The sequence below is a fragment of the Ostrinia furnacalis genome, unplaced genomic scaffold (assembly GCF_004193835.3).
Source record: "Ostrinia furnacalis isolate ACB-3 unplaced genomic scaffold, ASM419383v2 OfSCF6947, whole genome shotgun sequence".
NCBI lineage: Eukaryota > Metazoa > Arthropoda > Insecta > Lepidoptera > Crambidae > Ostrinia > Ostrinia furnacalis.
Genome location: NW_021137186.1, coordinates 151,310 through 174,388, shown reverse-complemented (window position 1 = coordinate 174,388; position 23,079 = coordinate 151,310). Strand labels below are relative to the sequence as shown.

The 23,079-nt window shown below is 33.9% G+C and overlaps 2 protein-coding genes across 2 annotated transcripts in view; one reads left to right on the top strand and one right to left on the bottom strand.

The window, feature by feature from the left end:
- Nucleotides 1-2,141, bottom strand: part of LOC114363059 (uncharacterized) — a 30,179-nt gene extending 28,038 nt beyond the window's left edge. Inside the window, exon 1 of the mRNA XM_028318664.1 lies at nucleotides 1,938-2,141. Within this exon, the coding sequence (XP_028174465.1) occupies nucleotides 1,938-1,961 (24 nt within the window). The 5' untranslated portion in view covers nucleotides 1,962-2,141. The remainder of the gene's footprint in view (nucleotides 1-1,937) is intronic.
- Nucleotides 1-23,079, top strand: part of LOC114363060 (adenylate cyclase type 2-like) — an 87,096-nt gene that overhangs the window by 36,836 nt on the left and 27,181 nt on the right. The window contains exon 2 of the mRNA XM_028318665.1: nucleotides 11,478-11,690. Coding sequence (XP_028174466.1) covers nucleotides 11,493-11,690 — 198 coding nt within the window. The 5' untranslated portion in view covers nucleotides 11,478-11,492. The remainder of the gene's footprint in view (nucleotides 1-11,477; nucleotides 11,691-23,079) is intronic.

Below are 23,079 nucleotides of genomic sequence, written 5' to 3'. Positions count from 1 at the left end.
AAAATGAAAAATGAATTGCGAATTAAATACTAAATTCTTGAAGATGTTGACCGTCAAGTGTTCATCTAAAATGCAAATTTTCGATTGTTGCTACTTCCCAATTAGTAAAATTAATTTTTTTTTGCGTATTTGCGCAACATTGATGTTATGAGCACCTTTAGCAAGGTCCCTAATTCTGAAGACGTATTTGTCTGTACAGGAGTTAATGTTGACCAAGGACCAAAAATTGCCAATGCTCCTAATTTTCTTACTCCTCGCGAATTTAATACGATTAATAAAGTAACAAAAGAAAACAGGTGACTTGGCTTTCTTATCTTTTGACGAGGAAAATCAACAAGCTACTTCACCAGTTGACTGTCCTGAATTGTGTAGAAAGAGGTTTCCATCGCTTGAATCACTTTGAAATGTGACTCAATTTCAAACAAAGGTGACTAACATCACCATCATGGTTTTCAAAGAAACCATTGACCTATTAAAGGAACCTTAAAATGTTGTCGGCGAGCTTTAACTTTGTTTTCCCTTAAAGACTTTCAATTGTTTTGTGTTAAGGTAATGTGTTATTGTAACTCTTCTTATCAACACCTTTTGTGTGTATTTTACCACGTGCTAATGCCATAGAATTGAGTAGAAGAAGTAAGCTATTGCTAGAACTATTAGGAAAAATAGATTATGGTAGACTTATTCAGGAGACTGCAGTATAGGGTGTTGGTAATTAGGTAGACTCTACCTAATTACCAAGCGGAATTCTATAGATGTTGGTGAGAGTAGAGATAGTAGAAAATTCTACTGCTACTGTCTTCTTAACAATAATGCTAATGATGGTAATGATATTAATATGCTTCATTATCTTTCTTTCATTGCATTAACAAGAGCGTTCATTTTTGACAATAATTAATTGTATATTTCTAGTAATGCTAGAAACATACATTAAAAATGTGTCCACATTTTAGCTAAACAGCTGGTAATAATATAATAGCAATAGTTTGTATTTTTTGATATGTAAATTATTATTTTAACCATTAACTAACATCAGTCGGTCATAATTGTTATTGTTATTAACTAAAATTTATAGGTAATACTGACCTCAAATGATCGTAAATTAAACTAACATCTGTTGATAGTAATTGTTGTTGACTAATAAAAATAACTAAAATAATTTATAACCAATACAATAACTGACCTCAAATCTTTTATGAAACTATTGTATCCCTTGAGACTCCAAATGAATCTGGGTCTGATCCTTAAGGGGTATCTAATAAGGTGTAAAACGTGACCAACAGGCATTATGAAGCTATAACTGAGGTGAAATCGAACAGAGGCGTACGTGACTGAAATTTTGATATTAATTTGTTAAGCGTATAATCTGCATTAGGAAACTAGGTCAGCTCTTTTATTGCTGATATAGAGATTGTGATTCTAGATAAATTTGTGTAGGTCGCTAAACGAGTTCTACGACCTAGGCCAGTAATGGTGTTATTTAACACGAGGTTTAGGAGAATGACATAATCACACTTTACTCAACTGATTAGAACGTAAGTTGATCCGAGGTTAACATAATATTAAGATTCAGCTGATTAAGATTATCAGCAAGTAAACATAAAGGGGTCAAAACACTATAATTATTGTTATTATCAATTTGCTATCTCGTACTTAGCTCTACTTCCTGAATGTCGGACCTACGCTATATGTTTTAAAACATTGTTCATTGTAATTTTCATTAATGATATCATTGGAATGAATTAGTTGCGGGAAAACTATAAGGATATTGTTTACCTACTTACTATTACAATAATGCTGGGTTTTACAATAATAGTATTTTCCCAAATAATTTAAGTAGGTAGATCTATTTTGGAAAGTTTATAGTAGATTTCCCAAACGTCCTAGGAATATTAAACATAAAGAAAACAAAAATTCGTTAACTTTTTTAATAAACTTACCAATCCTTGTATCCTCGGAAACATATTTATTAATTTTCACTATACACACTTGATCCAAGCAATCACAGTAAACTTACACCGACACACCCACTTCACAATACCAGTTACGAACGGAGTCGCGCAGGGTGCGATATTGGGACCGCAATCATACGTGCGCGCGCGATGGTGTCTCAATCGCTTCTGACTGGTCTGGGTTTACTGCGGCTGCATCGAACGATCCGCTGTGAATCACCCGCGTGGGCGCAGGGGAGTTCTGCCCTTTTATCTTTGTTTATCATTGTAACTATAATTGATTTCAGCAACGCTAATCCGGCTTAGTGCTGTAAATCTGCAATACTTGATACAGATAATGGATCGTTAATCTGATGCGTAGATGTTTCTCGGCTTTAATTTATACTTGATTTAAGTGTTGTAATGCAATAGCACGCTTTTGTATGTTTTATGCATAGGTGATATCTAGATAAAAAAAACAAATATGAAACACGTCTCCGTGTTGATACAACATGATAATATTGAGTAATTATACATTACAGAAAGAATGTGCCAGGAGATTTACTATACGATCTTAGTGTGCTCTTTTTGTTGCTTCATAACCTGCTAATTAAATTACAAAAGCTTGTTTTTACTTTAACACTAAGTTGGCAATAATACAAAACATTTACATGCTAAACGTTCACTGATGTGTCTCCTCAATATAGAGAATATTGCCATTTTTAAGGGTCTACTGTGGCCAAGGAAATGTTTCGACAACCCTACTCCTGTCCTGGCGCCTCAAGACGAGAAGAGCCGAACCCCAATAATGGAAAATGGCTAGGACAGAGAAGAAGAAGATAATAATGATGAATAGATTTAAGCTCCGGGACGAAGAACGCGAATTTCAGATTGACAAATTAATATTGCTTTCACATTAGGTGATTGAGACGAATACTTTAAAATTACAAAGAAAATATTTCATAACAATGAAATCATAACAGAAGTTCGGTAACGTTTGCTTTGCTGTCTCATTTTAGCGACGCTTAAGATGAAATTTAGATGAATCATAGAAAACGGAAGTATATGATGCATCTTAAGATATACTTAGTAATCAAAGAAATTCTCGGGAAACATTCTTTGTTAATTGTGGTGTAATAATAAATAGGCATTATTTACGCATATCAACGTGATAATTATGCATAATATTCTAATATTTTATGTTACTTAGCTACCTACTATTTCTTTCCTTGAGTAGGTACAACAAAAACGTTTCCTTTACGTAATAATATTCTATTATCATTCTTATTAATTTCGATTCGACTATTTGTGGGCTTAGGTTCGTTCGTTTGTTCGTTCGTTTCAGCCGAAAGATGTCCACTGCTGGACAAAGGCCTCCCCCAAGGATTTCCACAAAGATCGGTCCTCCCGCGACCAGGCAACTCCCGCCCGCGACCTTCACCAGATCGTCGGTCCACCTAGTGGGAGGCCTGCCCACGCTGTCTTCCGGCTCGTGGTCGCCACTCAAGAACTTTTCTGCCCCAGCGGCTATCATTGCCACTTGATTTTAGCAATTCTGCGGGTTCTGTCAGTCACTTTGGTTCTCCTACGGATCTCTTCATTTCTGATTTGATCACGCTTAGGCTTAGGTACTGGAAACTAATGACCGTCGTGAATGAACGTTCTCACCTGGATTCATAGTCAGCTCTTCTAAATTTTTTTAAAGTATCTTCAACTTTAAATTGTAACTTATTATTGTTAACATTAGATAGTTGTTCAAAATCTACAATAACCCGGTCATTGCTACCGGGCAAACACTGTTATCTCTTATCAGGGCTTACATGAAAGCAAATATGGCACGTGGTAAACTGACATATTGAGCTGGTTTATTGGTGTACAAGATAAAATGCATGTCGCAATACAATAAAGTATTTAAAACTTTTCAACAATATAATCTTCAATCTATGAGGAAAATCGTAAACGAACTAAAGCCGCTGACACAGCCCAATGTGCTAGGAAGATAAAGTGGTACATTAGACAGGACACACAGCACGCAGAACTGACGACTTCTGATGGGTAGCTCAACTTGTTTCTAGAATAGAAGTCACGTAGGTACCGGCAAGTGTGGGGTGATATCCACCCACATGGTAGATGATCCTATAAAATCTGCAGCAAACCGCTGGATTCAAGCTGCTTCTCACCAATCTGGAATTTTTTGTGAGAAGTCTTTATCAACGGCCGATGGGGCATCTTGTTTAACTTGTTTTTGGAATAGAAGTCACGTAGGTACTGGCAAGTGTAGGGTGGATTATGGATAGATGACCTTATAAAGGTTGCAGGAACTCGCTGGATTCAAGTTGCTTCTCACCAATCTGGAAAATGTTGTGAGAAGTCTTCATCAGCATGTGACTGATGAACATTATGATAATTCTGAACAAATAAATCTCACTTCTATAGGAAAAAAAAATATTCCTACAGTCTTCATGTAAATAATGTTTATCAGGGCACATTTTCAACCTAAATGTTAAGTGGTTTGGGCAGTAATCTTATATCAAAACCAATGGAGGTAGATCGATGAAGGTAGGGGTGAATTTACCTAAAGAAAACTTGCTATAAGAACAGAGTCTAAAGAACTTACAGTAACAACTATTTACTTACTATTAAAAAAATATTATTGTTGTAATAATTACTGTATTGCAAAACCATTATGAGAATAGATTACAAGTGCTTAGTAAGTCCTTGAATTGTAAATAAATGAAAAGAGTCTTAAGAAAGCTTATATCGGTATTTATTGAGCAAATAATGAATCTTTGTCGACATATTAATGCCTTTGTTTGGATTTATTACGTGAAGGTTGTTATTATCATGTTACACGATCACGGTTTCTTTGAACGATCTTTACAATTAATTTCAGACAGTACAAAAGACAAGCAAAGAGCAATTTGAGATTTGAGATTTCTTTTAGGACTTACAATTACCAAGTCAATCTTTTTCATCTGATCAGATCATTACTGGCAGCATACTCGTATATTTTGTTGATCGGGGTCACTTACGGTAAAATCGTTTCATTTTCAATAAATAAGAGATCACTGCTCCTATATTTTAAGACTCTACGTCACTATAAACTCGTGTTACTCGTGTTACGTTAATTTGAAGTAGGTATACTTACTTATTGAATAAAATTGGTAACATCGCCTTGATATTTGACTAACTGTTTAAGTTCCAAAGTCACGCCTGGTATAATCTGGTCTCTATCAAGGCTGTGCTAAAAAGTTAGCTTAATCTCATTGTAGTCTTCATTCATTCTATTTTTCCGACATGTCAGTTAAAATGTACTTATACGAATTTTTCAACGATTTGGTCAAAGCAAACAAATTTAAAATACCTAAATACTATAAAATACCTAATACGTATCCTACTAGGTGGACCGACGATCTGGTAAAGGTCGCGGGAAGAACCTGGATGCGGGCAGCGCAGGACCGTTCGTTATGGAAAACCTTGGGGGACGAGGACTTTGTCCAGCAGTGGACGTTATTTGGCTGAAACGACGACCTAATATGTATAGTAATGTGTTAATTAGTAAAATGGTAGTAAGGCTAATATTACTACTTTTACTAATTAACACATTTCCTTCATAAATATGTTTACAAAGTCTTTAAGAATGGATTTTATGCAACTAATTTCACAATGTAAACTAGTCCTAAATTAAGTCAAACAAAAACATAATTACCTAAACGTAGTAAAATTAACATCATTATTATTATTGTACTTATACAAATCTATACTAATATTATAAATGCGAAAGTAACTCTGTCTGTCTGTGTCGCTATCAAGCCTAAACTACTGAACCGATTTTGATGAAATTTGGTGTAGAGGTAATTTGAGTCCCGATAAAGGACATATGATAGTTTTTATCCTGGTTTTTTAAACAGGGTCGCGTGCGATATAGTTTTTCTGTCACAGACACAATTCCACGCGGGCGAAGCCACGGGCGGAAAGATAGTTCGTCAATAAATTAGGTTATACTAGCGATAAGCTGGCCCCACAATTTCATAGTATAATAACAATATTGCTAAATGTCTGGTTTGAGCGCACGCGCAGCATTCAAGCACCAGACTTGTGTCACGTAAGCTCACTATGTAGGGGGAGTGGGTTTTGGGGCATTCAATTCAAATGATACCACACCACAAGTGAATTGTTTACACTCCTTTTTGGTATTTGGAAGTTTGGATCTCTTCCAACTTCAAGTGCCTGGTGTTCCTGTGCTGTGACACGTAGTATTTTTCAAAAACATGGCCTTACATAAACTCTCCTAAGAAATATGTATTATGTCTTGTGAGCTAGTCCAGAAAAAGATAGATTTAAGTTACAAGAATACATACAGAAACTCAAGCAGATTTATATCTTATTTACTATGATCAACTTATTTATGGTAATTACATTTTTTGTCGGCCGTTTGGTGTAGTGGTTCAGAACGGACTACTATGCCGAGAGGTCCCGGGTTCTTGAAATGATGAATTTTAATTTCTGTGACGGGTCTGGGTGTGACTATGTATAATATTTATGTATTTAAAAAAAAAGTATATAAGTAGTATATCCGTTAAGCTAGCACCCATAACACAAGCATTAAGTTGCTTACTTTGGGGCTAGCTGGCGCTGTGTGAAATTGTCCAAAGATTATTTATTTATTTGAAAAGTTGAATCAATCTTTATTAATCCATACTTAAAGGGACATCCTGTATAAAGGCATTCTGTCATAGTAGGCGGTTGAGATTGATTCTATAGAGCTATGACTATGAACTATACTTAGTCGTGTAACGTGATTCACCTTCCTCCGAAATACTTACGGTGTCATACCTATATTTTTCACAAATTTTAATATCATTGTACTGTACATCGCTAATTTTGATATATTTTATGCTCCAATTGCAATGTAAGGAAGGTCTTATTAGAAATTTCTTGACATTTATTCCTTTTACTCGTATTTTCTAAGCCCCCGTGACCATTCTTCTCGATCAACACCTCAAGAGAAGTGGGGATGGCTGAAAACCAGCGCCGTCTAGGACATGTAGTCCTTGGCAGCACAAGCTGAGCCACCTCCAGTTGCTTCCACCTTTTTAATATAAGTTTTTTTTGTAATTCCTTTTTTGTAAAGCAAGCAATAAACGATTTTTTTTATTTTTTATTAAAGACATAATGTACTGCGCAAACACTGACCTCTCACTTGCTCTTGGGTAAGGTAATATCTACCACTGATTACGCAATAAACATGGTTTTGTTCCTCAATGCATAATTTACAAGTTGCAAGCAATTAACGAAGAGCACAAGATTTGAGACCGGTGGACCGACGAAATCATAAAGGTAGCAGGAAAGCGCTGGACGCAGGCCGCTACCAACCGGGTAACATGGAAAGCATTGGGGGAGGCCTATGTTCAGCAGTGGACGTCCTATGGCTGAGATGATGATGACAAGATTTGAGCAAATGTTTGTTAAATTTTTTATGTATAATTTTTGGTTCCTGAATTTTTCCGTTTGAAATAACAGTTAAAACTTTTACAATAATAAAAACATAACGACCTTTTCAAGGAAGCCTAGCCTTCAACATTTTTCAAATGTAGAGTTTGAAATTCTTTAAAGGTCAAGCGTTAAGAATTCCCCCAAAGCAGGTGTCCTGTGGCGGTTAGTAAGAATTCTAACTAAATTAATTTTAATATTAAATGAGCTTCGACTATTTTAAGTGTAATAATAGGTATTATTTTTTAGATTGATTATTACGAAATTGGATTACATTTTTAGACAATTATATTATTTTTATGTAACTACCTTATTACAGATGTACCTATTACTATTGAGTTAAACTACTAAACGACTAAACCGGCAAATTGCGGTTATTATCCTCCTACGATAAACTTTGACTTAATACATCACAAACATTGTATTTTATTGCTCGCTTAATCCTTTGCTTAGTTCACAATTTTTGTAAATAATATACGAGTACTACACTATTACCATTGGATATTAAGATAAAATTTTAATGCATATTTGTTTAAATCTTAGGAGATTAAATACTTATTGAATGAACCAATCAATTTCTCAAATCTGTTCATAATACGATTCTCAAATGTTTGCAAATAAATAAATACCTATTTATTACTAATACTTAGAGAATTACTTAAGTCTTCGACGTAGCCTGAAGTGATATTAAATAAGTAACCCTAAATAAATAAATTTCACATCAGTAGATAAAGATCATCATGAAGTAAATACACACATCGCTTTATTTCTTTCTGTGTAAACGTAACTTTATTTACTTAATAAATAAGTCCGTTGTTTTTATACATGTCGTATTTACTACATTATATGATTTATAAGATTTATGTATTGTATTATTGTCTTCATCAATTGAAATGGATTTACTCAGCCAGAAATTAAAGTAAAGCTTACTATAGATTTAACGCTTAACCTGAGACAGTGACTGGGGTATGAAGCGGCACTGGAGGGGTGATTTTGACATAATTATGACGTGACAGCATACCAATCTGAGGGTCTAGACAAAGTGCAAATTATAATCGCAAACCAGTCGAAAAGTGGTCGAAAAGCCTCTTTTTTGTATTTAGTTTTGACGGATTTGATTTTCGATTCGATCAAAAAGTGTGTTTTGTCTAGGGGGGCTGAAGTCTTGCTGATATTGACGTAATAAAAAACCGCTCCCATACTTACCTCAGGTACTGACTCAATTAAGCGCTTCAGTTTTAAAATGTATTTACTATAAGTATACCTACTTTTCTAAGTCCTACTTTCAGCCAGACATCATGAAACCCGGTTTTTAACCATAGGTACACGTGTTTTGCAATGATACCAGCTTCTACTGAAATCCGCAGCTTTTAGTCTTTAGCTGCGATCTTTTTATAATATTTGCCTACATTTTCATATTCATATTATTACCAAATAATATGAGTCTTCAGTTACATCAACCTTATCATTGAAATGTCGCTCGCGTCATACTTAATTATGGGATCGTGACGTCATATCGCACATGCCATAGCGGGGATTCCTCAACCACAACCTACATCACAGACTGATAGTATATTTTGCATGTCAACATCCTGGAAGGAATTCCATATAGTGGACCGTTACGCAGTGAGTCAGGCATATCCGTTAGGTCAAGGCGCTATGATAGTTCTTGGAACAAATGGAGCCACTGTTAGTAGTTGCACCAAAGTGCAATTAAATTGTCCTCACACCATTTTTTATATGAATACTATGAGTAGTAGTTAAAAAACGCGCCTCTCTACCAAGATGAATGATAAAAGATTTTTTATCACACACAACACTAGCTGTGGTTTTGTATCGTTCTTTATTTATAGTATATCAGTAGTGTTGCTGCGGTTAATGTTTGCGGTCATTTACTGCTTAATAGTCTTATAATCAAGATATTTTATACCCACCTCTAAATGTAAGTCTCTAAACTATAGACTAGATTTCAAATGCTGCCTGACGAGAAATTATTTGAGCTACTTAGGTAAGTATTTCTTTACATACACTCTCTTTGTTAAAATCACCTTCTTTATTAGTTATCCATACAAACACGCTCTCAAATGTTTTGAAAAGTAGATCAAGACGAACTTTCATGAATACAACTAAGATAAACATTAACTTTCTCTGAAAACTGAACAAAATACATTTACCTGTTTAAACGAGGTCGTACTGTGAGGTATGACGGATGTGTGAGATGGCTGTGAAAGGCATTGTCTTCGTGATCCTTCAATTTACTTGACAATGTAAGGTATTAGTCACATGGAATTGAGTTTATATTCTAAGTTTTGAACGTTTAGTTTTCATACAAAAGGATGTAATTAGCATCTAAAATGGGGATATTAATCCACTCTACATTGTTAGACGCAAATAAAATTAAAGTTTTTTCTTGAAATTAATGTATCAATACTCGACTACTTTAACCGGTTGGTTAGACTGTCTAGAATCACACTAGCGGAAGTCTAGAATATTTCTAATCGATGCTATGACTTCATTGTGAATATACCTACTTCTAAAACGTCTTGATAATTTATATTTTCCTTTCATGATACTCACAGCAATGCGTCTTTGTGAATTTGCCGCCAAATTACTGTCAGGGGGTTCATTTTTGTCCACAATTTACAGGGCTGGGTCAACACGACATTCAATAAGCAAAATAAGAGAACAAACAAAAAGGGAAGCTTTTTCGTCTCATCCATTAATTTTCTACCTTTTACAGAAATGTGCCATCTTATTTTGTTCTCCGGAATAACTTGTCATAGGCATCCCCAGTGTTTTATTATGATTTTGGTACTTTCTTCCGGCGACTTCCGGGCTCAAATGGATTTGGGCCACTTTTCTCATTTAAGACAGGGCCGTTTCGGGAGATTTATCAGATAATTATTTTTCAAACCCAGACTAATCTTCTGTTGCTTTGATAAAGGTTTACGTTGAAATTACTTCATCAGTTGGACTAAATTATAAAATTTTAATTTTCTATCGTCTTTTTAATAGATCTTTTTTTAGACACTTATGCCCGTTTTCACCATCAATCCCTAATTTTTAAGTGACCCCCATGGTAACAAATAACAGGAATTTTGTTTAATAGGGGTTACTTAAAAATTAGGGATTGATGGTGAAAACGGGCATTAGACAGGTAGACTTAGGCTGAGTTGCACCATCTTATTTTAACTTTGACAACGTCAAAAATCTGTCAAACTTCATACAAAAATCACCGGTTATTGTTATAGTTACGGTCAAAGTTAGGTGGTGCAACTCAGCCTTAGACAGGTAAACTTATTAAAGTCCTATTGATTGAAGGATAGCCTCTAGTTAAAGATGTTATACTTTTCCTCAAGTATCCTTTATTGAGTTAATCAACAACGAAATTAATAATATTGTAATTAAATTTAAAAAGTACAAAAGCCCCATTGAAGCATTCAGCTGACCCTGGATTGGTAACAAAGGCCAAGATGAGTAATCTCGCAAACTTTTCTTGATTACTTTAAGCCGTGATAAAAATAATCCCCTACCCCTAATTTCTTGGGTCAAATGTTAAGAATGAAGAATTCAAATAAAAGGACTTAGAAGATTAAGTCACAAAGATATTTGGTTTATTATACTGAAAGGGAAAAGATAATCCTGAAAAAGATTTAATTGACTATTCGTCTCTCTGACTTACTGTATAAATAAAAGTGAAAAAGATGAATATAGTAATAATTCTTATTACTGGTATATTCTAGAAACTAAACCTATTGTATAGGTGAATCTGGTTCTAGTCCTATTTGTTCAAGGTAAATACATGCAACTGCGATAATGTACCTACGATTGTCGAGTCCGACCTTCCGTAAGGCGAAACCCAAAAACAAATTCCAACAATAATCATTAATAAATTGATTGTAACCATTTACCACCAAGTTCCATCCTCGTTTTTCATCATTATTTGGTGAACCCACTCTAAGCAAAAGAACTTAATTATTAAGTTTACTTGGAGGACTTTAGAGTTAACTAAAACCTATTTAATTATTTCTAAAAAGAATATTCTCTTTGTTCCAGGTCAAACGCTCCATAATGCTCAAGATGGCCGACGCCTGTGCCGACAGCTCCAAACAAACCCGTTTCCACGAGATGCACGTGCAGCGCCATAATAACGTCAGCATTCTCTACGCTGACATCGTCAACTTCACCCCACTGTCTGAAAGGCTCAGCGCTTCAGACCTGGTCAAGACCTTGAACGAGCTGTTTGGACGGTTCGACCAGATTGCCCAGGTATGTTACTAACTGCTGAAAAACGCAAAGTATCTGTATGATTTGTTTCAAGTTGAAGATCTATACTTTCGTATACTGTTTATTAGCGCTTCAGACTTAGTTACGACGTTGAACGAAGTCTTTGGACGGTTCGAACCTAACAGATTGCCCAGTTACTGCTAAAAAATGTATACGTTTGAAATATTTTACTATTTCAACTTAAAGACGTGGTTGAATGCAGGATAAAGCAAAGCAACGTACATACGTAAGTAGTGCGCATCGTAGGCCTGCACTTAGGTGTACGTCGTACAGTCGTAGTTAGTCGTCGTAGGTACTAGTTCCTTTCCTACTACGTTCTAGATTTAGATCCTGGGTTTAATTGATTAATTGTTAGGATTGTATGTATTACTCGTCGTCGTCTGAACGATTGAGCGTTATCAGACATTTAGAAGTCTGTCCTTATTTTTTACATTATAATACGATAGAGACGGTTAAAAGGCACAAAGTATAATTAAATTTACATAAATAGTCATTGCTTAACACAGTTACTTAGCTTAGAAATCCTAAATCTACGATTACCCTACTGAAAAAGATTGATCTTCTAGATAAGTACAATCCATTCATTTTACATAATTTCAGGGTATTTTACTCTCAAGTCTGTAGGATATTACCTAAATATTTTTTGGGACGTTCGAGAACATTAATGTCCGACCTTAATTTTGTCCTAAAGGTTAGAACTGGAATATTTCAATTCAATTCAATTTATTTATTCCAAAAACAAAATACATTGTATAGGAAAATTAGACATTAAAATTCACACAATCAAATTTAATTCGATTATTTTTATAGGGGTCACAGACTTTCTTAATATAATTAATCAACGACATTTCATGGGTCACATGGTCCTTCGATAGATAAACAAAGTCATCAAAGTACTTTTTAAAATCTTATTTACGACCTTTAATTATAATTTTATATGAGTGGATAAGACTCAATTTATTGTAACCTCTGACGTCACTGGTGTCCTATATGCATTGACTATTTGTTAATTTCAACGAACTAACAATCTTTTTTAGCGTAAAAGTGCCTTAGAAGAATTCTTTATAACCCTGTATTTTTAACAAAACATCGTAAATCATCACTGAAACACAAACTTAGTTCAATCCTCACAAACTCGCCTGAAATAATTCCTCCAGTATCGCAGAACATTAAGTTTCAGCTGCAACGTAATAAGAAGTTCTGAAAGTTCATTTCAGGATACAACTTCAGATAACTTCACTAAGTAAATAACTTCCAAGTTTGAGTGAAAACGGACTTAGGTACCTAATTGACTTCGAGCTTAATAGTTTAGCGAGAACTGTAACGCTGGACACAAGTTGCGACCGGAATTAAAATGAAGTTCTAGTGAAATTGTAAGACAAACGATTTTGCAACAATATTTTTAAAACTAAAATGCTGTCAACTGTACAATGAATTTGATATAGTAAATTGTCTGTATGACTATTGCTTTTTGGATGTCATTTTTTGAGGTAAATTTAAAGTTTATTTGACGCTAGGAATTTGCACTTTGTAGGAACTCTAATGTGTAATTTAAGACATAAAATAAATCAGTTAAGAAAAACAAGACACTGCAATTCTAAATTAATAGAAAAACTTACCTAAAGAACAATCACATCGTGTCCCAAGCTTACAAATTAATTAATTGTTCTTGAGCTTAATTGAAAGCTACCACACTATTTAGTGGGGGGGACATAATGTTTACGCGAAGATAAGGATATACAGCACCCAGGGGCTACGAGGTAATCTTTCCTTACGAAAACAAGATCTATGAACGAAAAATCCTTTAATAGTTTTAGGAATTTTGTAGTTCACTAATTATTCACTACTTGGTTTCACGTAATGTCTGCTTGGAATAATTACGTCAAGTAGCTTATTTATTTCTTGGAGCTTCCATGAATTTTAATTATTTTCAGAAACGTTGACATATTTCTTGATTGTTACGAAAAATATAATAACTAGAAGTGAAGCTTTACAAGCTTTCGTTCAACAATGGAAAAATTAAAGTTCATCGAAACGTTTTAGCATGAAAATGTAATTTTTGGCATTCATAATTTTTTCTATAGATCTAAAATATACTTTACTGGAAAGTTTCGTTGACAAACAGAAAAGTATGTTTTTATGAAATTTTTCTTTATAAATATACTTTTACCCACGTATTTCCAATTTTGAAATGGATATCTTTTGCCCACGACTTTTCCTTTTCAATAGAACCATGCGAACTTATCTTCAAAGTTCGTATCTAAGATATAAATCGATTGTCCAAATTCCAATATCTTGAAGCATTGAATTTTATTGACAGAAGTTTCCACACAAGTTTGTCCAGCAGAGAGCGCTAACACTCGATTGGAATTCTGCTGCAGACGTGGTTGGTCCGAATTCGACCCTAAATGTGTTTCGGTAATGCAATCCCCTGAGCTACTACAGCATTGGAGTTACATTGCTTCCAATAGTTTCAATTGTGTTCTGGTAAGTGGATATGCGCAGAATTGACCTCACGATGATTGGAACGTCAAATGGGATTGGTATAAGATTTTAAACGTTCGCGTTCCATTTCAACTAAAATAGTAAGACACGGGTCTTAACGCGACGTTTATTATTGAGTTACATTATGTACTCACGGCTTTATGTTCCATCAGGTCAGATACAGGTCAAGAGCTTCCTCGTTGTGGATTAAAAAAAAACGTCGCGTTAAGATTCGTGTTCTTACTATTTTAGTTGGGATTGGTATGTCCAGAAAAGGTCCTGTGGCTACAAAGAAAGAATATAGGTACCTTTATCTTTTAGATTTTTTCACAGCTTTGTATTTGATTTTCAGAATACTCTCATCTCAGTAATCAGTCAGTTTATTATTCAGTCATTCAAAACTAGAAAGATATTTGTGAAGTAAATTGAATTAACCAATATTAATTGCTGATTAGTGCTGTGATGCTATAATACCTATCATTAAAACAAACAATAGGTAAGCTCAATAATCGATTGTCCTAACATGTCGATAATGTAAAGCATCGATCGATAACACTAAAGGGAAATAATTTTAATAAGAACTTAAGACATTTGGTTTCCAATTTGTGCAACAAGGAATTTAAATGGTTGAAATATCTTGGTATTATAATTTAATTAAAGTTAGTAGCTTTTTGTTACTTGATTGCCCGCGAAACTTTGTTCCTCTCAATCTTGTGCTTAAAGTGCAACAGCTTTTGTTGATATTATTATGAAAGTTCTAAAAGTTATTGGGGCTGTGAGAAAGTGTAGTAAAATTATTCAGAAACTTATTAGATACCTATTTCTCGCTAGGGGATAAGTCGCCAATCAAGTGACAGATTGCAACTTCGATTTCAGATTTTAGTAATTTTATTTATGGAAAATTCGCTTGCCTGGGTATATTGTATAAACAATACTCTCTACAATACTCATCGTTATAATTGATATTAATGCCCGTTTTCACCATCAATGCCTAATTTTTAAGTGGGGTAACACATAACAAACATTTTGTTTTTAAAGGGGTTTCTTAAAAATTAGGGATTGATAGTGAAAACGTGCATTAGGCAGTCACACAACAACTCCTAGTGTGATCTATATTTTCCTGCTAAAATATTAAAAGTATCTAAAATTAAGCAATAAATACAGATATACATATACCAAAGCTGCACCCAGTTGATCAGTATCACAGGAAATTTAAAAAAAAAGTTTAAGGCTCTACAAATTCCATTTTCCTTTTCAAATAACGACATGAACGAAAAGATGTAACAACGCGATAAGAGTAGAGCTCAGTGTGATTTATTGCAAAAATATATCCGCTCTAATAAGTAGATACTAATAGAAGACCAGTGGAGTGTGAACCGTTTGTTATAAAGATGCGACGAACATACAGTAGTCTCTAGATACCTATTTAAAAATGTTTTACTGGTGACCCGCCCCGGCTTTGCACGGCACGGGTGCTACATACATAAAAACCTTCCTCTTGTATCACTCTATCTATAAAAAAAACCACATCAAAATCCATTGCGTAGTTTTAAAGATCTAAGCATACATAGGGACACACAGCGGAAAGCGAATTTTTTATACTGTGTAGTGATGATTGCAGTGATACATTACATAGCAAAGACGAAAATGGCACACGTAAAATAGTTTTAAAATATTGTTTTAAGTTTGTCGTGAGTCCTGTTTAGTGAAGTTCAATTCTATTGATAGACAAACATAATGTGTTTCGTTCGTTCGTTTCAGCCGAAAGACGTCCACTGCTGGACAAAGCTGGATAATGTGTTTATTTAACTTGTATTTAGGTATTTATCAAAATAATTTGTCATGTGTACGATGATGGTAAATCACGTCTTGTGAACGACAGAACTGCAACTGCAACTGTATTGATAAACCAATAAAATATTTTCAATATAGATCACTTGGTAGATATTATGTTTGAACAAACTAATACTTTGAAGCATTTTTTATCACAACAAGCTTAAATATACGTCCTTATTTTATCTAAAAAAGTAAAAGTTGGTTAACTAAAACAACAGACCACGAGGTAGCAATTGGCTTACAGCAGCGTCAATAAGATTATGATGTCTAGAATATTTCTAATCAATTAAATAGAAGCCTATAAAATGAAATTTTGATCATTAAATTGGCCAAAGATTTAAGTTACTTGCGGTACCGTTCGCTTTTAATGTAGGTATCTATTTGTGGAATTGATACTGTGTAGGTAGACTGAAGCTGATTCTGAGATTTTTGATTAAAAGTAAATCAGATATTCATTTTAATAGAAATGTTCCAAACGAAGGCAAGCATAACGTAAACGGTTTACTTAGTACGGAAGGGAGTCGGTATACGAAAAGCTACAGTTTGTATTGAAAGTTTTCACTCTTTCCGTTTACACGAGCTTGCGGCTATCAGCGGAAACTTAACACGGGCGAGTTTTATTTGCAGTAGGGAATGTATGTACAACATGACTGTTGTTTGACCATTACTTTAGGGAAATTTAAACAGTAATAAGCTTTAAGCTCACTTAAGGTTCGTAAATTGCATCTTTAGTAACACTGTTCACAGCTCTGTTCACTTGATCAGAGATACACGATTCGGAAAATTGGATTCCGAATCTTAATAAATCTTGATATTGGCTGAGAGTGGTGAACGTCCTTTGACATTGGTCGGATTAATCAATCGGCAAGAATAAGTAGACGAGATGAATAGAGAATAGATATTTAATAAAAAAAGAAAGTTGATTACGTTGTCACGTGTATGTAAGGGCTATTTATTATAGTGTGAAAGGAAAATCTGCCTTTTATATGAATATCGTATTTATTATATTTTAGGAATCGATCTCGCAATCAATCATACTTAGATTACAGTAAGATTAATGTAATGTTCTGTCTATGAGTAGATGATATTAGTTTTTGCTTCTATTCAGTGAACTAAATGATGTTTCGATCACAGATAAAACCAAAAAGAATCTTCATCTTCTATCTATTTGTTGTAATGAAACACAAAAGCAATGGTTCTGTACATCAAGGAAATTAATAACTATAGGGTCTTACTTCGTATCAGTGTTGAATCAAAATACCTTTTTACGTTACCAATGATAGTAATGATGATATGAAGTCGTAGCCATTATCTGCAGCTGATCCGCCAATAACAAGCAATATTATCCAACATGTGATTTTTGTAAATTCTGCCTGTAAAATAATAAAGGTACCTAAGTACTACCTACTTTAGTATTATGTTAATATCTACTTACTTATCTTCCTGGTATTTCATAAGCTCGTGTTCAAACAGTCCCAGGTGGGTTACTTGTTTTTGCTCTTGCTTGGTATTTGTGTTTTGCAGGTTACCTTACTCTTGAACATAGGTAATTTCTCAAACTATAGCTCAACATCTCTTTTGAATTTCCCTCGTTGCTTCAGTAAGTAGAGTACAATGGTACCTTAATTATAATACTTATAAATCTTACCACATGGTAGTAGCTAATACATGAAAAGGACGAAATCTCACGACTAGAGAGAGTTTCTGCCATGTCTGTGTATGATTGCCACTTGAGATACACTATAATTGTGTAAAAATCAAAATAAAGCTGAACAATATCGAAAGCTAACTGATTTCGATTACTATTGCCTCAAAAATACATGCTCATTATGGTTAAAAACTTGTGGGACCTGCTTCTTCCCATGCTTCACTTTGAGAACTCCTGGCCATAAAGCAACGGCAACACAAACAGAATACGTTTCTTGCAACTTTGCTCTAAGATTTATTAAGGTTTGCTTGCTAATGTTACGGTGGAAATTACTGCGGTGCTGCTGTTGTTTGCTTTATTTGATTAAAAATACGTTTGTTCTAAGAACAATGCAGTTTTTTATGCAGCGAACTAAACTTCTTGAGTATTAGGTCGGAGTTTGCTAAAGGATCTTTTACATGGAAATTAATTTAGAACAACACTACAAAACAAACGCTGATTGAATTAAAATCGTTTTTTTATTTATCTACCAGAAATAAGCAATAAATACTTACTTACTCACCTCTGAAATCTGAAAACTTGTACCTAGTGCATTTATATTCATCCTTCAATACATAAAACCTAAAAGGCATATCAAGTTATGTGTCTGAGCAACCAGGGGCTGGCCGATATTATGCAAAAAAGCTGCTAACTTAATATTATTATAGAACTTTGCACCTACCACTGATGTCACGTCAGCGCAGGATTGATGATAATGTACCCTATTGATAGTTTAAGCTCTACACAGCTCATGATTGATGACACTCGAGGAGCTTCGAAGAAACTTGAAAAGTTATCAATAACTTTACGCGAAGATGTTACAACGAAAAGCTATCTTCTTTTAAATCTGTTTTAAAGGTCTCAAATACAATAACTTAGTCTGAAATGATACTAAAAACATGAATGATGAATGAAATAGCATTTTATAGCATATTGAAGCTTGTAATGGATTATATTAAAATTCAACTACATATTAAAAAGTCTCAATCTATGCTTGAAATTGAATCTTACTTTCAGCGTCGTTACAGAACACGGGCCTAAAATCACCCCAAAAGATAACGTGGTACCCTAAAGAATCAAGTTAACTAATAAAATCATGTTACGGGGCTAATTCCACCTTAGTACGCGAACAACCAACAGGCTGCCATCAAATCGTTGAGATTCGTCGTATAAACGACAGAACGTCACGCTAAACACTGGCATCTTATTTAGTTGTGATAAAGGTGATTTTTAAACGAAAATGTACAGTCTTATGGCCTGTCGTACAAGTGTGGAGTTGAAATAACGAGACACGTCCCATTGCCCCTCGAAAAAGACTAGGCTAGTAAAAAAAACTGAAACTACTACTATAAAAGTAATTTTAAACTGATTTATATTTTCAGACTTTACCTATCCCCTAGGTAAGTCACTGATTTCTACCGTGGCTTCTACAGAATAATGTTCCTTTATAGAAGATGCTCATTTTGGTATTACATAAATATTTTTAGAAAATATAAGTACATTCTGATAGACTAAATAAACTATTTTTCGTTCCAATATTTGTCATCTTATAAATTGCATTTACTTTATGAAGTTACGAATTCCAATTTCTTTTGAGAATCAAGATTTCAGACTGAAATTCTTCATTTTCTTTCCAGACCTTTTAGCGTTCATGGCCGTGTCAAGCGATATCTACCAAGTCAAACAGTCCGCCCTAAAAACGCTGGCTTCTGTCGGACGTGGCTCGCTCAATAGCTTTTGTGCAAGTTGCATCGGTTGATGTGCTTTGTTTTTATACCAAGCGCTTTTCTTTTCTTTGGCTACAGCAGATTTAATTAAGGGAAAGCCCTATTGGTATTTTTCTTACATAATGTATAAAACAACACAAAAGTCAGTAGAGGAGCTACATTTTAGCTCTCTCTTGCTTAATCTATCTAAATATATACAGTGTGTCCGGGTTTGTAGTGATCAAACTTTAAGGGCGTAATCTATGGACAATTTTATCGATGAAAATACTTCAAATTTGGGGCTTGACCCATTTCTCGCAAAATTACGAGGATTTAAGTTTTTAATTTTTAGTTTTCACCTCTTCCTTCAAAAACAAGTGAAAGCGTGGGTAGCTTAACACTAATAAGCAAAAATTTTATATCATGCGATAGCCAATAAAATTATCTATTAGCAGAAGTAGAAAACAGATACAAGTTTCATACATTTTAAGGGAGAAAGGATGGATTTAATTAGAAAAAAACATGACTTTTTTCACTTCTTTTTCAGTTATGTTCCAACACAAGAAAAACCAGGTCGTTAAGGTATGTTTTATTTGCATTGTATTATTAGTATTTGAGCTATTCTACAAAACGAATGTAAATTTATTAGTCTACGTTTATTAGTTTCGACGTAATTGTTGAACAAAGATACCCCTTCCCAGCGGTTTCCATAGCGCACGCGACATGCGAAAATGCACTGCCTGAAAGAATCACACAACCTATTCCGATTACTATGGAAACCGCTGGGAAGGGGTATCTTTGTTCAACAATTACGTCGAAACTAATAGACGTAGACTAATAAATTTACATTCGTTTTGTAGAATAGCTCAAATACTAATAATACAATGCAAATAAAACATACCTTAACGACCCGGTTTTTCTTGTGTTGGAAAATAACTGAAAAAGAAGTGAAAAAAGTCATGTTTTTTTCTAATTAAATCCATTCTTACTCCCTTAAAATGTATGAAACTTGTATCTGTTTTTTACTTTTGCTAATAGATAATTTTATTGGCTATCGCATGATATAAAATATTTGCTTATTAATGTTAAGCTACCCACGCTTTCACTTGTTTTTGAAGGAAGAGGTGAAAACTAAAAATTAAAAACTTAAATCCTTGTAATTTTGCGATAAATGGGTCAAGCCCCAAATTTGAAGTATTTTTATCGATAAAATTGTCCCTAGATTTGGCCCATAAAGTTTGATCACTACATGGCCGGACACACTGTATAACTCAAAGGTGACTGACTGACATAGTGATCTATCAACGCACAGCCCAAACCACTGGACGGATCGGGCTGAAATTTGGCATGCAGGTAGATGTTATGAAGTTGGCATCCGCTAAGAAAGGATTTTACGAAACTCCACCCATAAGGGGTAAAACGGGATCCACGGGTACGAAGTCGCGGGCGGCCGCTACGAGTAGTAAAGTATGTAAAGAAAAGTGTTGACTAAAATAATCATCTCCCAAATATCGTTATTTTAAGACGGATTTTGCAGGATACGAGTATTCAACAGTAGATGTCCTGTGGTTGAAATGATGATGTTGAAAGTATAAAGTTGTGCAATATTGACTTTAAATGAAAACAATATCCGTACCAATATAAGTTGTTGACAGAGTAGTCCGGATGCATCCAATAAATACACACTCAGTCGTGAATGAAGGAGCAAAAGAAAATGGGAGCTTGTAAGATTTTATATCTTCCCTTTCTTTTCTTTTCCAATATTGCCAATGAATAGTAGAGACAATGTTTAGTAAGTTCAGTTCTTGTTTTTTTTGTTCTGTCTTTCAGGATTTTATCACATAGTTCGTATGAAATGAACTGCAAAGATTTTGATTAACATTTTTCATCTTTGGTAGGTAGTTGGAGTAACAAACAAAATAATTACTTTGATCTCATCACTTTCCCCCTTAAATTCACGACCTTTCTATGAAAACTGAACAATTTTTATGACACTTGTGCGATACCTATGCCTATGGTTTATATAGCCTGACCAGGAACATAAAAACCCTGGCATAGAGGCGCTTCAATTGCATTTGATAGTGCAACACTGAGTACAGTCGTACATGTGTTAAATTAATAGGCTAAATTTATGTATCAGGATTCAGGATTACGGGCTAATTTGATATTTTCATAAATGAACGAAAAATATTATTAAAGGTAACCTGGTTTAAATAAATTAAATGAAACCATCAATCGAGCTAGTAGGATTTATTTTATTATTCATCAATAATCAAATTCAGAACTTGAATATTCAACTGCAATGTCTGCTCATGAACGCTTCAAACTCGGTACTTCTTTCCCAATTCCATAAAATTCAAAACGGTTATTGTCAGTTAGGGTCAAAGTTAGGTGGTGCATCTCAGCCTTAGTGTATTTTAATTAAATTTAATACAAATAAGGATGACGAAAATAATCGATAAGTGATCTCACTCGAATATTTCTTATAGTAGGTATACAAGATGTCGAACAAATGGTTACCTACTGAAAAAGTGCTTCATGAGACCTAGCAAACGGCATCAATAATATGTTTAAGAACGAACTGAATCTATTCAAAAAACCTATATTTCCTTAACCTAGCTTTCATACATTTAATACAGTTACAAAGAAACACGAAATCAATGGTTTCTGAGAATTCTGAGTGCCTTAATGCCGTCCCCTTTATCTGTTTATTTAGTATTTATTAATTAGTATCTCTTGATGATATTGTAGCAAGTTAAACCTAAAATCATGTTTTCCGTAAATAATTTAAATAAGAATGCAATTTACGAGTTTGTTGTTTGATTATTATACAGTGTGAGTCACGTTAAAGTGTACATATGAAAATAAATGAAACTAGACCTATTTTTATCGACAAAATAGTTCAAAAATTTTTCGAGATTTTTTTAAAAAAAATTATAGAATTTTTTTTCTTCCAATTACTTATTGTAAAGAAAACGTAATAACTTTTAAACTAAGCAGTATATCCTGATAAAATAAAAACAGTAATAATGCTAAATAACAGGCGATACTAAAAAATACATAAAATGCACAAAAAAGGCCAACAAATAATAAAAAATGATACTGAGAGGCTTAGTTCAAACGATCATAGCAAATGTTGTGATAGGGATAGAGACATGCGATTTTTGGTTTTACAAAGATAATACGATAGAGAATAATACAAAGTAATAAAAACCACCTGTTATAGAAGTATTTTTTGGAGAAATTTATCAAATAACCAAAAAAACACGAATTTAAAAGCAGATTTTTTTCAAAAAGTATCATTTTTTATTATTTGTTGGCCTTTTTTGTGTATTTTATGTATTTTTTTAGTATCGCCTGTTATTTAACATTATTATTGTTTTTATTTTATCACGATATACCGCTTAGTTCAAAAGTTATTACGTTTTCTTTACAATAAGTAATTGGAAGAAAAAAAATTCTATAAAAATTTAAAAAAAATCTCAAAAAAATTTTGGCCTCTTTTTTGTCGATAAAAATAGGTCTAGTTTCACCTGTTTTCATATGTACACTTTAACGTGACTCACTCTGTATATTACTCAATTAAAAATTTAAATTTAATAAATTAACACTTCTAATATGGTAGGTATGGCTGGCGGCATACATTTAGTATGAAATT